The 17,035-nt window shown below is 39.1% G+C and overlaps 2 protein-coding genes across 2 annotated transcripts; one reads left to right on the forward strand and one right to left on the reverse strand.

Annotated features, from left to right (window-relative positions):
- The first annotated feature begins 145 nt into the window (after window positions 1-145).
- On the forward strand, window positions 146-3,663 carry LOC148322863 (uncharacterized). Its single transcript, XM_088316525.1, has 3 exons — window positions 146-279; window positions 414-587; window positions 3,085-3,663. Exons 1-3 carry the CDS (start codon window positions 183-185, stop codon window positions 3,375-3,377), a joined length of 564 nt encoding a protein of 187 aa, XP_088172651.1. The 5' UTR covers window positions 146-182; the 3' UTR covers window positions 3,378-3,663.
- A 122-nt stretch (window positions 3,664-3,785) lies between these two features.
- gucy2ca (guanylate cyclase 2Ca) lies at window positions 3,786-16,461 on the reverse strand. Its single transcript, XM_088316524.1, has 27 exons — window positions 16,251-16,461; window positions 14,841-14,953; window positions 14,554-14,621; window positions 14,248-14,469; window positions 14,052-14,170; window positions 12,401-12,500; window positions 12,202-12,313; window positions 11,971-12,124; window positions 11,538-11,623; window positions 11,330-11,447; window positions 10,539-10,620; window positions 10,368-10,461; window positions 10,235-10,297; window positions 10,077-10,148; window positions 9,607-9,711; window positions 8,708-8,794; window positions 8,494-8,626; window positions 8,268-8,405; window positions 7,735-7,823; window positions 7,559-7,650; window positions 7,199-7,357; window positions 6,916-7,108; window positions 6,657-6,831; window positions 5,722-5,820; window positions 5,550-5,644; window positions 5,366-5,442; window positions 3,786-4,332 (listed from the first exon to the last, which is right to left on the reverse strand). The coding sequence occupies exons 1-27, from the start codon at window positions 16,459-16,461 to the stop codon at window positions 4,131-4,133; spliced, it is 3,258 nt and encodes a 1,085-aa protein (XP_088172650.1). The 3' UTR covers window positions 3,786-4,130.
- Between the last annotated feature and the right edge of the window lie 574 nt (window positions 16,462-17,035).

The raw sequence follows: 17,035 nt of genomic DNA on the forward strand, positions 1-17,035 counted from the left end.
TGAAGTAGAAAGAGAGGTGTTTGTCCCGAGGGTGCACTGTCTCTAGTTTACCCCTTCCTGTCAAATGGAGGAACTGAAACGTCTGTAAGGCACTCGGTGTTATTTTCATATAAAAGTGGTTGCCTTCGTTCACGACGGCTCACAGTTTTTTTTTTTAAAAGTCGCTCCAGCCGCTTGCAGCTATGACCAAGAAGAACTGTCCTCCTGGCAAAACATGGGACAACCTCGTCAACACTTGTATCCGAAGTGTGGCGGAACCCATACCTGAACCTCCAACAGGTTAGAATCAGAGTTATGTGCCTCTTATTTATGGAGGGGGGGCAATGTTGATATTTGTCCTCATGCCATTCTAAAAGAAAACAAAGTTTTGCAAACTTGCTGACTTATTCTGTATTATTCTGTATTCCCAATAGAGTTGACTCCTGTTTTCAATCAGGCAAGCACATCTCCTGCCTGGGCAGACCCACCAATATCTCTGAGTCCGGTTCTGTTGATTGTGGTGGGTTTGACTACCTTGGGGTCCATCGTGGCTTTGGTTCTCTGGTTCATCATATACAGACGGCAGAGTAGAGTCCGTGGAACCTCAGGTATGTGAGGAAGTTTTGACGCAATGGAAACGCCAAAATAGAGCCCAACCCATTCTGTTTATTCATTCATTCATTCATTCATTCATTCATTCATTTATTCACTCACTCACTCACTCATTATTTATTTATTTATTTATTTATTCATTCATTCATTCATTCATTTAGTTTATTCCAGCTTCCTGCCTCATTCCAAAAACACTTTTCTTATTGAATACTCTCAATTGACCATACTTAGGGTATTAATGTTCATTTTCTTTACTACTTATCCCCTCTGATTGGCTGACCATTTCAGGTTTTACCACAACTCCTGGTTAAAAGTCTGCTGGGATTGACTCCAGCTAACCTGACACCCTAATCACAATAAGTGGGAAGTCTATTAATTTATTTCAGGTTCATTACAGTACCTTTTTTACTGTAAATTGTCATCCAATTATAAGGAAAAGTTCAAAAACCAATTTATAGCAGATTTTTTTCTTCAAGAGGAAAATGAATAATTGTTATTGGATTATGTTTTTAAAAGTGTGTTTCAATAAGTTTCAATGTTATTTATTATAGCACGTGACAAGGGTATTTTAAAGCTTAAACATTTTCCCCCATTATTATGTTGTTTCTATTAATGTTGTGCTTGGAAATTTGTATAGGTTCAAATATGGTTCCAATGTCTTTGAATTGTGCGTTTCAAAACGATTTCATGTGTCTAAACTGTGTGGACTTAAACATAATAAGCAACAAGTTTATTTTCTATGGTTATTATCACTCTTCACTAATCACCAAAAAAGCAGCAGTAATGTTTAGTTAGTGTTAGTGTTCTGACTCAAGGGGGCATGCATCTCAGGAGTATTTTGGAGGAAGTGGGCTAGCGCTTGCTGAAGTGTGACGCTGCTACATGGGGAGAAACTGCGCAGTTTCTGTTCTTCTCTCAGGCACCCCTTGGGTCAGCCCCACTTTCTTAGTCGTGACTCCTGTTCTATTCTCAGCAGAAGATCAAATGAGGTCTCCGGTGAACGGCACATGAAGTGACAATCAATGAGACTCCAACAGAAAGTAATACTGAAGCTGTTGGAAGAGGCCGGCCTGTCTCTCACTTGTCAAACACGATGATGAAAAGGTGGCTAAAAGCCTAAATGTAAAAGTGTAACCTTAAAGAACTACGGTCAGGCGTGACACAATCAAATGAGAAGCTAGACTTGCTCATCGGCAAAATGAGACAATGCAAGCTGTGGTAAACTGTCGTTTGCCTTTTTTTTTAAGCACAAGGAATGTATGAAATTAGATTAGCAATTGAAGGAATTCAGCATAATGTAGAAACGGGTCATTGTTTCAAACACAATGAAAAAAACATGACACATGGACGCAGCATACTGCCTTTACTACTTGCCATGAAAATTGTATTTTTGTATTCATTTCCATCTACCCTAATTAAACAGAAAAATTTTCGAACATTATACTGTTAACAAGGGACATCATATTTATATTAAATACATACTGTTAACCTTTAAAATGTGATCATTAACATATGCCAAAAATAAGTGCCATTTGACACCACCGTAAACTTCAAGTGTGGTAATAAACACGTTTTGTGGCCAGTTGTGTTGCCAAGTTATTGTGTAACAGAAGGCCAGTGGACCAACATGCAGAAAAAACAACCAGAAAAGCAAGGCAAGAAAAACTCAACAAACATTTATTTCTAAAATGACTAAAGATCACCACTAGAGACAAAGAATGAAATAAAACCTTGGAACAAGATAAAATGATATAATCTTCATATTTTATACTATGAAGCATACACTAATGAAAGTTAAGTTAAATGTAATATGCAAATGTTTTTTCCACATTTTCTTTTTTTTTTTTTTTACAAAGGACTTTGCGCTGCTCCTTATGGTGTGCGCATCTTGGCCACGAGGGGGCACTATAATACAGACATACGGCAAAATACATGGAAACTGTCACAACTCCTCAGAAAGCCGCAGAAATATTAGTCGTTATTTACAGCTATAAAGAGTATTGGTATATTATGTTGTGTTCTGTCTTTTGTTTGGTGGTGCAGGGAGGAGTTGAGCAGGGAGGTGCACAAATATCCATTGCTGAAAATGGGATTTATAACACCACAACACCAGTCCATTTATGTCGTTTTGCGTTGTTTGTTAGCATTAAGGCGAACAAAACTTATCAATTGGGCCACTCATATCTCAAAGCACCACTTTTCTAAAGATATATTACAAGTAGATTATGTTTTTCAGAAGTTTATGCTAATTTGTGCCTCCAGCAAAACTCGATGAAGCTCTGCTTACCTTTTGGCTATGACGTGATCAGAATTGGGAAGATAATATTTTACTTGCTGGTTGAATTTCACACTTGGTGGGTGCATAGGCATGCCAGAGACCCAGCTCTTTGTTTACAAACAATTTAAAATCACGTTGTCCATAATATGTCCCCTTTAAATGAAATTACTATATTCACTCAAGCTTCTTTACTGTTATAATTTATTTTATTGCAGAAGAAATGGAGTCTGGACCAGAGCCTCCCCAGAAAGAAGAGGCAAATCACATGCTCACTTCAGCCTGTGCCAACCTTCACTACCAGGGAGCCCACAACACCTCAATGTGGGAGGATGGATTTGCCAATTGCAGGGGGGCCCCAAAATGTCAGAATGCAGAACGCGGAGGGGAAACAGACCGCGCTGAGGAGGTTGGAGGGTTTCCGGTTTGCAATGCAATGAGAGAGCACCGACTCCCACTTCCTGCCACAGAACTGGGTGGCACTGCCTTGGTTACAACCAAAACTGTCTAGATTCTGTTTCAACTTCAGACACCTTCCTCGGCGGCCATCCTGAAAGTGACCACTTCCGTAACATACTGCACGGCATCTTGTCCGGTTTGTTTTTCAATTATTTAAGTGAACATGACTGACGATGGCATCATGTTGAAGTTGCAATCAACTCTGCCCGGCAACAATTGATGATGCAAACATGCCATGTGACCTTGAATCCGAGCAAATCATCCATGCAGCTGCGCCTGATGGATGACTTTGATTTATTTTGTCTCACCGTATAATAAATCCCAATGGATTTTTGTCATCTCTGCAATTTATAACATTGCAAATGGAGTACATCAAATGGTTGCCTTACCAATTTTTGATCGAAAAACAACACTGATAAGAATCCACCACCACTTAATGAGAACTGTTTGGACACTCATATTTTTCCCCTTCATATATTCTTCTAGTCTTGATTTGACTCATGTGGCAGTAAATATTTAAATATACGCTTGCATCTCTCAGAACCTGTGTGAATGCTAAGAAATAGAGCGTGTCAAATTCCATCCTTGCTGCTTCTAGAAAGTTGCCGCAGGAAGAATGTGCTGGAGGCAGTTAGAAGAGAAGAATGAACACGATGCAAAAATAATTTCTTTTCACTGCATCAGCGTATTGCGATTCTCAGTTTCCACATGCCTGCGTGAGTCACCGCGGCTCCGTCCTGTATCGCTGTGTTCAGTCAAACAGGTGCAGATTATGGTTGACACCAAATGCGGCAGAACTCTGTCATCACAGATAAGTACTGGGGTTATCAGTGACAGCCAGGTGGAAGTATTCCGGGGAGCTCTCCCCCTGCAGGCTGCTGCTGGTTTCTCTTCGTCTAGTGGATAACGTTTTCCTTTTTTCGAAGCTCTCTCTGCCTTTGCCGCGCTTTTCCAGGCTGGACACGATCATCTCTGCCAGGTCCTGCTGCAGTCGCTGAAAGTTCTCCCTGAGACCAACATGGCGGGAATAGGAACAGTCAGACAGAGAACCATGCAAGGAGCTCTGACAACATTTAAGGCACATGTTGTGCATTGACTTACGGGCCAGATTAGTTTCATTCACATTCCACAGAGAACAAGCAATGTGGGGAAGATAATAATACTCACTTGCACCCAAAAACAAAACAGGCTTACAATTTCCTTTTGATGCCATGAGACACAAAAAGCACTATATGAAGCTCTTCAACTCACTTCAACATACACTAGATCCCCTATTTTCATATGAACTAATTTTCATATAATTATTTTTTTTTTTTTTAATTTTCTTACAGTTGAAAATAGTCCAGACCAAAACATAACAAAAAATTATCTTTATAAATGTCTGGAACAGGTAAGTGATTCATTGCGAAAACCAAGGTTCCTTGGCTTGAAAGCAATGCTTTTATATTAGACAAGGCTTTGGCTTGAGGTAAAAAAGAGAAAATAGGTGACTTTTGCTGCAACTAATGGAACATAGGCAGAAAAGATAGAAGCGTTGAGTAGCATGCGGGTGAATACTGTCTTCCAACTCTCTAATGTAGTATCCAAATGAGTCAAAGCAGTCAGAAGTTTTAATTTCAGTAATAAGCAACTAATGACAGACATGAGTCAAAATCTTACAATGGAATCTTTTTTTTCCGTCAGTATATATATATATATATATATATATATATATATATATATATATTCTAATATATGATAATATATATATATATATATATGATAACTGATAATTCAGAAAGCAAGGGATTTGTTACCTTTCTAAGCAGCGGTATCGGTATTCAATAAATATTTTTATCTTATCTGTAAGTCTTTCTCTCTCTCAATGTATTAATATATTACAGCATTTGTGTTTAAACGTCTTTGCATTATTCTAAAAGTGCATTTAAACAGCTTGTTAAAAAATGCTTAGTGTGTATTCAAACGGGAAATTTCTCTATCACACATTTTTGCCGTGGGGATGGTCCGGAACATAAATGGTGGGTCGATTGGTTTACTTACGCTGTTGGTGGTGTAGGTAGATTGTATTTTCCTCCAGTGACTCCAGTTAACCAGTAAGTCATCTCTTTGCCTTTGCCCTGTGGGTCAATGAAGGACACCCAAAAAGTAGAGCGATCACTATCTGTAACTCCTATTTAAGTCCGGATGAAGAAGCAACAACAAGTTCAAAGGGCACCCAGCTCACCTTCAGGTACGTCTCTCCTCTCTGCTCATACTCAAATTGACAATCAGTTCTCTGAAGGATTTTGATAGTGGACTGACTTACATGGATTCTCAGAGCTGGATCAGGGACATGGGACGGTAGTTGAGCGTAGTCATGTATAGCAGAGTACATGTACACGTGAGTGGTTTCTTACGCAAGCCCGTGGACTCCATTCGTGATGCCGTGTTGACTGTATCTCCAAATAGACAGTAGCGGGGCATCTTGTTCCCCACCACTCCAGCAGCACAAGGGCCTACGCAAACAAAGCCGCACGCTGAACTTATTTTGTTAATAGGTGGACATTTATTATCATTATAGACTATAATGAATCATGAGGTTGACAGTTATACAGTATTTGCTTTATTTATCAACAGTAGGGTACTGTGCAGATATACAACAATTTGATTTATTGTTTTAGCAGTAAGCATTAGCAATAATAGTAGCTCAGCCTCCTTATTAGAGTACACACAAACAATAGAATGTTTTAGTATACTGCACACCAATAAAACATTTACAGTTGCATTGTACTTAAGGACCTCAAAACCATCCCGAAAATTATATTATCAAAGAGAAATGCTGAATTAAGGCAAATAAAAACAAGAATTGAGTGGAATGAAATCCATAAATTAAAGCAGTAAAAAAATGTTTTTAGATCCATGAGGCGTCATCATTTTTAAACTTTTCTGCATGTGCAATTGTTGGATTGTAACAAAGTGATATCCCACTATGACTACCGTATTTTCCGGACTATAAGCTGCTACTTTTTTTCCCGAGATTTTGAACCATGCGTCTAATACAGCGGTGCAGCTTTTCTGTGGATTTTTCTTTTGCTCTAAAGTTCAGAAAATACGCGAAATAAATCGTGATTTATTTTTTTCTCTTGGGTCTATTCTGTCTTAATTGGCAAAGTTGTTGCCGTGTTAAAACGCACTGTTTTAACTATCTGTTGATGTATCTTTATGTGCATTCACAATAAAAAATCCTTCCGTACATGCAGTAAACAACTCATTTTTTTCAACATAGAAAACTGCGGCTTATAGCCTGGTGCGGCTTGCATATGATTTTTAGTTATTATGTGATTTCTTTTACCTGAATGCACGCCAATCCGTATCCACAAAGGAATGCCAGGCAAGTGCTGCAGCTCAAACGTCCCAACAAAAGATAAGATGTCTAGCGCCATGTGTGCGATATCCACCGCATGCCTGTCGCCGTTACGTTTCGGCAGACCTGATGCCACCATGTAAGCATCCCCGATTGTCTCCACCTGAAAACAAGAATGTGATCAGCGTCCGTGTTCATGACGAAATAAAGCATAAAAAATATGCAGAATAGACTCAAGCTAGGACACCTTGTAGACGTCATGGTGGTCAAGGACGCTGTCAAAGTTCTTATAGATCTCATTGAGCATGTTGACCACCTCCATGGGAGTGCTGTAGTGGCAAAGTGTGGTGAATCCAACAATGTCGCTGAAATACACCGTCACCTCTTCATAGAGCTCCGGCTCCACTCTGCCCGTCTCCTTCAGTGACCTCACCACTGGGCTGAGGAAAGACGTACAAGACTCAAAAAAAAAAAAAAAAAAAAAAAATTCTCTTTCTGTCCCCGCATTTTAATGTGTGAAATAAACCCACCCAGGAAGTAGCATGAAGTTAAGACGATCTGCTCGGTCCCTCTCAGCCTTGTATAAAGACGTCCTCTCCTCCACCAGATTCTCCAAAGTCCTCGAGTACATCTGGAGGCGACGGATCAGGTTGTCCATGTATGTTTCTGTGGCTTGATTGTGCAAGTTGCTGCGACGACCAAAAACGTGTCGTTATCGCTTACACTTGTACAGTCGAAAGACAGCAAAAGATTATCATACACGACTCACAAAAAGTTAGCCATGTTTGGTTTTCAGGTGAAATTTCATGCAGGCACACCCTGATTCCTGCGAGTTGTGTATTAGGTGGGGATGCTCGGCAGTAAACATCGACGTGCAAACGATGACATACCTGAAAATCTTACCCAGAGTTGACTCGATTTTCTTGAAATCTGGCCTCCGCTCAGGGTCTTCATCCCAGCAGTTCTTGATTAACATGTGCAACTAGCATGACACACACGTGCGCAGACAGCATAAGATCTCATCAGCTTGACTTGAGCAATTCTTGCGTCCATTTATTTCTCTCACCTCAATATCTTTCTCTGACACGCCATCAAAGTTGAGTTCTGGCCTAAATACACCCATCTCATTGGGATACTGCACTCTGTAAATCTTCTCTGAGGGATGAGATTACACCCTGGTCAGTATCCAATTATTTATATTTATTTATATTTATATATATATATATATAGGGCTGTCAAAATTAAAGTGTTAACTCAAGATTAATTAAAAAAAAAAAATTAACACGATTAAGTATTTGGGCCTTGCAAACCAACACTCCAGGAGTGTGGTGCTTACAACTAAATGTACTGTAAAAATTTTGAGAATTGTTTCTCAACAAATTACTTTATATCATATTGAAGGATCACACACTTCATATTTGGTGATTTTACATTAATTACAAGATATTATTCAAGTAAATACCTGTTAAAAGCCTTTTAAAAGCCTAATTAATTACTGATTTCTTTTTGCGATTAAATAGTTAAAAAATGTAATCGGTTGACATAATGTATATATATATATATATACACAAGAAGTTTTTTACTCTAACTAATCAATACCTGCATGACTCAAACTGCTCTGCGTATAGAATGGAGCCTGCCTCAGAATGATTTCATGCGCGATGATGCCGTAGCTGTAGACGTCCCCTTTTTGAGATACGCCATCTTTTCGGAGGTGCTCCGGCGCTGTCCATACATCTGAGTGTAGAAGAGAAGAGCTCCATGTACTGCGCAATATCACGACGAATCATCGCCACCTCGGCTATTGAGCGCTCTCACCACTCACCTCTGCCTGGCCTCAGGATGGTGTGGCAGCCGAAGTCGGTGATCTTTACCACCATGCGGTTGTCAACAACGCAGTTGGTGGACTTGAGGCGCCCGTGGACTTCAATATTACTGGAGTGGAGATATGACATGCCCTAGGGTAGGTAGGCGAGAGGTCCAGGTAAAATTAAATTCTCGATGAGTCCCCCAGTTTGTATTATACTGCAACGCATTACCTTCGCGATATCATACATGACTGATATTTTAAATTCCATGTCCATGAAGGTTTCATCCGGGTAGGAGATTGTGTCATTCAGAATGCACTGGAAGGAGAAACAGATGAAGACATTTAAGCGTGTGTGTACTGTGTGTATGGAAATAACAATCCAAACAGAACAATCACAATAAGCGATATGGTTATCATAAACAGATCATTCAAGATAAGCCTTGAGGAAATGACCATAACCGTAGTCAATGTTCAAAAATTGACCAAACACCAAACAGGCAGGAAATCGCAGTTATTGCTTGACAACTCCAACAAGCCTTTTAGTGTTCTTTTAAGTGTGTCAGTCGTAACGATCAACAATAAAATGATTGCGATCAATGGAAAAAGGAGGTCATCGACTGGCATAAAAAATGTAATCGTGTAATAAGTCAAATCTGTGTTGTACTTGTCGGCCGTGCCTTGCTTTGTTCTCGCTCCCCCTGGCATTGTGTTCAATCACGTCTTTTACGCTAAATTTGGTTTGGATCTGTAATTGTTGTTTTGAATTCTTATATTAGTGATGCTAACTTATGTGTATTTGTAGTTTCCTTCTCCCGCATGTTCACTGAAGTCTTGTGTCGCTTCATTAAAAAAATTCATCAAAATTCTGTTTCTTCAAGCCACATTTCAATATGGTTCTCTCAATGATCAATTCTGACTTTTGTTTGCATTTGCATTACAATACAAATCTTTTACAAAATAATATTTAAAAAAATATATATTTCGGTGCAAAACAAAAGTATAATGCTTCAAGAATTTAAATTGATTTTCAAGCCGGGAAAAAATTCCTCAGCAAAAGGTCAAAGTTAAGGCATGACATGTGTTTTAAGTTTGAGGCACTAAGAATAAACCACGCGTTTTTCTTCTCACCCTGAGGGAGCCCCTCTGGCACAGCTCAAACACTCCAAACACACCATACTCAAACTTCACTGTGCCGTAGAACTTAGTCAAGTTGTAGTAATCGATATGCAGCAGCTTGAAACAAACACACAAAGGGAAGTTAAAATCGCACAGTAAACAGATTTCCTTCGAAATTTGCAAAAAATCAAACATGTGATAGAGAGTATCTAATACAAGTGCTTAAAATGTTCCCTTGATAATAACGATGCTCTGTTGCGATTATTATTGTGGTTGCAGAAGCGAAGAACTGTAATGCATCAAAAGGTGTATGCATATTTCAGCACGAATGGCGAATACAACATTGCAACTCTTCTCAGAGAGTATCACTTGTCTTGCAGTACAAAACTTCCAGAAGGTCACACTAATGACGTTGTTAAATGTCATTTAACACTCTGAAAGTGTCAAGTAAAACCTAAAAAATGTACAGTAGGATGCCTTACAGTGTTAAGCTCAATCTTCTGGTCCTCTGTGAAGTCTCCGTCGGTTTGTCTCAGCTCTTTCAAGATAACTGGCTGAAGACACAAGAGTCAAGGGGTGTTAACATTGTTTTTTTTTTTCATTCTTTATGGCAAGCTTTTTTTTGTGGTTGTTTTGGAACCTTTTTGTCATAGCGGCCTCGATGTGAGTAGAACGTGCTGTCCTTCCTCTTGTCTTCATCAATCTATTCCAAAAGTACGTCAATAATTACAGCAACATGGCTTGGTGCCGTCTGAAATCATGAGGACTTTTACCTTTAGGGAGACCTCCTTCTCATCCAGCGGCCCAATCAGGTGAGGGTTGATGTGAGACCACTTTTTCTGCATTTGACGTTCTTTTCTGGTCTGCCTAGCGTGAATTGGATTGTCAAATGAGTTTTGATTAAAAAAAAACTCGCTTGATCACACAAACACAAGGTTTCCTACTTGTAGAAGATGAGTGCAATGGCGGTCACCACGACAACGCTGAGGCTCAGAACGATCACAATCACATTCTGCATGCTCAAGACTACAAACACACACAAAAAAGTGCATAGTCACATATATAGGAACGTGACTGTCTGAAGTCGGTGAATTAATTTATTAATTTGGATAAAAGTGGACCTAAAAGTGAAATTTAGAAAATACTGGGAATAATTAGCATTTTAATTAATTGTAATGTACTCTATTCATTGATTTTACTGAAGCATTTAACATGGTTAACCATACTCAGCTTTTCACTTACATTCCATTAGTATGCTGTCTCGGCGAGAAAAAAAAACGTTTAAAAATAATAGTGAGGCGGTCTCGCTATTATTTTTAAACATTTTTTTTTTGTCAGTAAAATCACAGTGTTTCCTTTCCAGGGCAGCAAATCAGATTTTAGGATTATTAATACAGGCGTACAGCATATGTATTTAAATGTCTTTGCATTATTCTAAAAGTGCATTTAAACAGCTTGTTAAAAAATGCTTAGTGAGTATTCAAACAGTGTGTATTCAAATTATTTCCTGTTTTATTCTGCATCTTCATCAATGACCTCTCATGAGTCTATTCTGACTGTCAGATTCATTTGATGACAAAATATACTCTTCTAGCTCGGACATTTTACAAATTCAACAATCATTACAATCGGATTTTAATCAAGTCCAAAATGGTTCTGTAAAAATTAAGTTTCTTGAATTTTACCATAAAACCGGTATAGAATTATAGAAATGAATGCAAATGGAAAACCCTACCATTTAAATTTTCCGGCACATCTTTCGGCAGACGATTTCCTTTCCAAGGCAGATCAGGCGCTATGGCCACGTCTATTGTTTCATTCCTCGATGTGTCAAATACTACCAGAGTCTCATACTGCGGGAGAAATAATCAGACACAACAACTCTCTTTCAAATTCACTTTGTGATTCTGAGAAATGATAAAAGATGCTGCAGGTCAGCTCACCTTGCCGGTAAGAGTCGATCTGTAAATGATCGAGAAGTTAACGTCTCTGTCACCATACTCGTCCAGTGTGTAGTGACCTCCCATACCTGAACATTCACACTATTCTTAAATATTGGAAAATAATTCAATAATGATGCCATTAAAATATAATGAACTTTTATAAAATTATAAAACCTTAAATGCTAATATATTATACACAAAAATAAATTAAACTTCAACTGAGCTGTAAATAACAAATGCACTGCACTGGAATTTAAAAAAAAGAAGAAAGATTCTGTCATGTACCACTAGAGGGAGCCTAAGTGGCCTGTTAGGCAAATCTTATGTTAACTAATGTCATATTTTTCAGGTCTTCTCTATTTAAAACATTTTTACACGAGTCAAGAAGAGGTTCGGCAAAGTATGCTCATTCACTTTTAAAATCAAGACACACCATAGAAGGAGACATTCCCAAATGGGTTGTCACTGAGTGGGACATCATGGGCTCCTCGGTTACTATTGTTCCTCTGCTGACTGAGCATCCTCTCCCTGAGCACTTTACCAAACAGTAGAGCACCATCATGATAGCCAGCCACATAGTCATTGATCTGGCATTGACAGAGAGCAAAAGTTAACTAATGCAGTTCATTTACACTATCACAAGGGTGATTGAAATGAAGCTCACTGTGTCATTATAGGGTAAACTTGATTCGTGGTCGTAGTTTCTCTGGGGGAGAGTGATGACCAGGACGTCGCCCATGACCAAACTGGATGTAGTGTTGACATAATACTCAGGGCTGCAAGAGAGAAAAAGGCGTTAATTGAATAGTGTTGAGATGAGACGCATTGTGATAGAAATGAAATCTGATTCTTCTAATGCTTACTTGTAAATGTCCACAAGAATGAAGATGATATCTGGGTGAATTGAGTCCACTTTGGCCTTTATTGAAATAATGTCATCAGGACGGCCGCAAATGATGAAAACTGAAATGAATGTATCGGTTGCATCATTACACATAATATAGGTTTTGAAATTTTTGCCACTTTTTAAAAAATTTATTTAATCAAAAATCACACAACGTAGTAGCAGGAATAATTTTGGTGAAGACGGGACATGTAAATGTAGATGTATCATATTATGTAAATTTTCATGGACAACATGTTTTATTATATGGTGGTAGTTTATTTTGTGTTTTAATGACCAAGATCTTGTACCCGTGGTTAAATGGATGTTAGCAGCACAGCAAATTCGCCGCATATTCGTATGTGGTCTGTTTTTTACTCATTTTGCTAGTTTGTGAGTTTAATATTAGTGTAATTCGACCAAGACAATTAGCATCTTGACATCCGTCAAGTGTCCATCCTAGATGGACGTAATGGAGAGAAGCCGGTCACTTTCAAATTCAAATATTTTTTCAAACTCCAATCACAAATAAACCGTAGGTTTTAAGTTTGTTTTTTTTTTCCTCCTGTGAGGCCCGTGCTATAGTTGACAAGGACAACTGACAAGGGCAATGCGCCGACAGGAACTGAAAAAAAAAAAACAGGGAACTAAATACAAACAAATTGACTAGACAACGAGGAGCACCTGGACCAGACACAAAGTGTTGGAACGACCTGATTGGTTAACACTGGGGCTCGGGTAGACAAAGACAGGTGGACGCAAAGAACATGACGAGATACACCAAACACAAGGAAAAACCATGAATCTAAATCCTAACCGAAAAACAACAAATACAGATCATGACAGGTGCCCGTTGTTAGCCATACACACTTTGTGCATAAATAATGTGGAGCAATTTGCGTACCGAAGGTAGAAAAGCGCGAAACAAGTGACAATCCCCATTACCATCCGTGGTATCAGCTCACATGCTACTTTTGTAATTGCAAAAAAACTAGCCCTGTCCACATTGCTTTTAAATGCAATTATCTGTACTGCTTCTCCTCACAAGTGTCACAGGGGGGTGCCGGAGCCTATTCCAGCTATATTCGCGCAGTAGGCTGGGGACACCCTGAACTGGTTGCTAGCCAATCGCAGGGCACACCAAGACGAACAAACATTCTCGCATTCATACCTACGGGCAATTTAGAGTATTCGATCAACCTATCATGGATGTCTGTGGAATGAAACCGGAGATCCCGGAGAAAACCCACGCAGGAACGTGGGGGAGCATGCAAACTCCACACAGGAAAGCCGGAGCCGGAATCGAACCCGCAACCTCTGCACAGCGAGTCCATCGTGCTAACCAGCCGTTCACCGTGCCGCCTGCTTTCGGACAAACGAATGAAAATCTCCATTTATTTATTTATTTATTTTTATTTAGGTTGACACTGTGATTGTAAAACTCTGTCATTGACTGTCAGCACAATTAATTTTAAAACCAGCAGGCAGTACGGTTTCCGACATATTTGACATCAAGGAGTCAAGTAAAGAGTGAGAATTCACATTTTCTTCTATTTGTGTCATCATCGACACACAACTTTGCAAGCATGGATGACAGGACTGCTGCCAAGTGCAGTAATAAGGCAACTCACTGTTGCTGTATCTTTTCTCAGACATGAGAGCTTTCTTCAGCTCATCCTCAGAACGCAGCATCTCCCTCTTTATCGTTGTAGCGAAGTTGGCGGAAGGCGCTTCCAGTCCATTGGTGTACCTGTGACCAGAGCAAGTGGGTGAGAACACTTAACTCACAATATGGAGCTGAGTGAATACTGTATGAAGGTCACTCACCAGAAGCAATCCTCGGTCGCATTATAGATCGACTTCTTGTACACGTAAACATGCTGCCACTTGTCCTTGAAATCCAACTCCTTCGTCAAAAAGTGGGAGAACATATCTGAGATCTTGCGTGCCGGCGGCAAGATCCGAGTCAGTTTGGGCTTGTAGTCGCAAGAGAGGCCGAAGCTCCCGGCGGAAATGATGGGGATACTCAGAGTCAGGCCGATTTCATCACTGACACAAACAGATATGCAAAGTCAGGTGAGTCGTGAAGTTGTGACCTGAAGCACAAGAACAGAGGAGCAGCACCATACTCACTCCACCAACTGGAAGGTGGCATATGTGCATGAAGGCCCCAGCATGACACATCCAGCTTCACCATTTCTCTGTAGAAGGTTCGGAGTCATATTAAAGTGGGCAGAGACATTCTAGACAGTATTTCCCGACCTCCATGGCATGTCAACAAATAACGTTTTTTTTCCTGCTGCACTAAGGTGTAATTACACATCCACTACAGTAGGTGGCAGTGCCCCTCTCATTGTCAAAGTGTGCGCGGGAGTACAAAATGTTATTAAAGTTGTGTGTTGATTTTAATGCACACTCACATGGAGCTCCTTGAGTATGGTCACGCCCTCGCAGGTGCTGCTGCCACAGCCCTGCCGGTTGTACAGGGTGGTGTTGAAGCCATTGAACGTGGCTGTCAAAGTGAAGCTTAAATCTGGAGCCAAGATAAGACTTATGGTTATATGAAGGTATATCATTGATGTCTTTTGGTAGCTGAGATTAGATAAATACATTTTTCTGCCTTTGATCTGCCGTGTGAATAATTCCAAAGCATAACTACAACAATAAATAGGTGATGACAAACTCATTGTGGATTATCAATATCGTTCAATCATGTTTTCACATGTGAGAAAATATTTCTTTTGTTTAGCATGAAATGAGCAACTTTCTCATGATCGAAGGTCGATAAAAAGCATTGCATTGCTTCATCAATAAGAAAGGAATAAGTAAAAAACAAAAATTGCTTTTTTTATCTCAATTTATTTGTATTTATTGTCCTATAATTTGCATATCTATAATCTTATTCACAACCCAACCACTTCTGCAACCACAAATCCCATCAAAACATATTGTTTTTATTCACTAATGGGTATTCAAGTTACAATTTTGGTTCATCCAAACAGAAATACTCTCGCTTGCTTTTTTTTTGCCAGTATCTAAGTGCTATTTCTGATTTTATAAGAATACATATACAATATTTTTTGCCCTTAACTTAACTCAACAAAGGTAGAAGACTGCCGAAACTAATTAAGGCACTAAAGAATTCTGCGTATTTTATGTTCAACAAAAGAGTATAATTTTTTAAATGTATTTTTTTTTTTCGTGGATTATTTCATTGTTCTAAAACAAGTTCTTGCCAATAAATCTTCAACGGTTGGAAAGCCTGTGTATAAACCATTTAAATGTAGCCACATTTGTGAGAGACATACATTTGTAGGATGAGCAGCACAGCAAAAATGGCTCGATTTATTCGTATCTGTGTTTTCAACTCAAAGTTGTGGAATTTAGCCATTTTCTCGTGAAAGTCTTCCTCGCGGTGTTGTGATGTGATGGTTTGAATGGGTTTTATTTTATGCTTAAATAAAGGTTTTGACTGATTGATTGATTGGTTGATACAAAAACATACTGAATCCGTCTCTGTTGTGCATACCCTCCCATAAAGTGATGTGAGTAAATCTATTGTGAACTGCATATTATATTTATATTATATTTATTTATTATATTTGATTTATTATATTTATATTTATATTATATATGTATATATTATTTTTTTTATTTCATTATATTTTGATGATTTACTGACAACGTAAATTTTAGATAGTCAAGTTTATTTTGTCAATTATATATTATCAGTTGAGGATCCATCCACCACCCCATAATTTTAACGTCAGTATCTTTGCTGTCCAATGAAAAGCATTTTTTGAAAGAACAAAAATAAATTCATTCCCTACTATGTTTAATGTTCTCCTTCGTATCCTCTTCAATGGCTCGCTCCACCGCAGCCTGCACGAAGGGCCGACTCCACTCATACGTGTTGTCTTCCAGCAGCACAACGTTCATCGCGTATCGACGTTTCGAGGAAAGACAGTCATCCAGCATCTTGTTGCCAATCACAGCCATGACCAACACTCCCAGGTAAGGTAAACTGTTGAAGCCGCTCATCTTGATCCTCATTATAGTCTTTTAATCGTCTTGTCCACAGTTTCTACATCTCCAAAAAAAAAAATCTGTTCCAGCTCTTTTCAGGTTTTAGTGCCTCCTGAAATTGAGTCAATCCAGAGTCGGTGAATCCGTTAATTCACTGCCCAGCATCCAAATGAAATAATTCTACTGTTTCTTGAGATTTTGACCCTTGCCTGAGTTTGAGTAAAGACAATGCGGAAGACGGCCTCCACACCCGTTGCGTTTCCAGTGAAAGCTTGAGAGCAATAATCCTCCAGCTTGGTGTGTGGTTGCGCTATCAGTCTTCCCTCTGTGTGTTAATGAACAACTGTAAGGTGACAGTCACAACACCAGTCAGGCCAAGGCAGGCAGGACCACGAAGACTCCCACACTCCATCGAGACCAACATCGAGCCCATTTTATTCACAGTATAATTGTGACGGGAACTCCTTATTAACAAGGAAATCTTCGGAAAAATCCTGAAGCGTGTCAATGACTTCCTGATCCACTTTGTTTTATCATTCATGGACGACTTTTGTTGCTCAGCTAAATAGAGAACACATAATTTATGTCA

The sequence above is a fragment of the Idiotropiscis lumnitzeri genome, chromosome 15 (genome assembly GCF_059441095.1).
Source record: "Idiotropiscis lumnitzeri isolate Australia: NSW breed Sydney's pygmy pipehorse chromosome 15, RoL_Ilum_1.0, whole genome shotgun sequence".
Lineage (NCBI taxonomy): Eukaryota > Metazoa > Chordata > Actinopteri > Syngnathiformes > Syngnathidae > Idiotropiscis > Idiotropiscis lumnitzeri.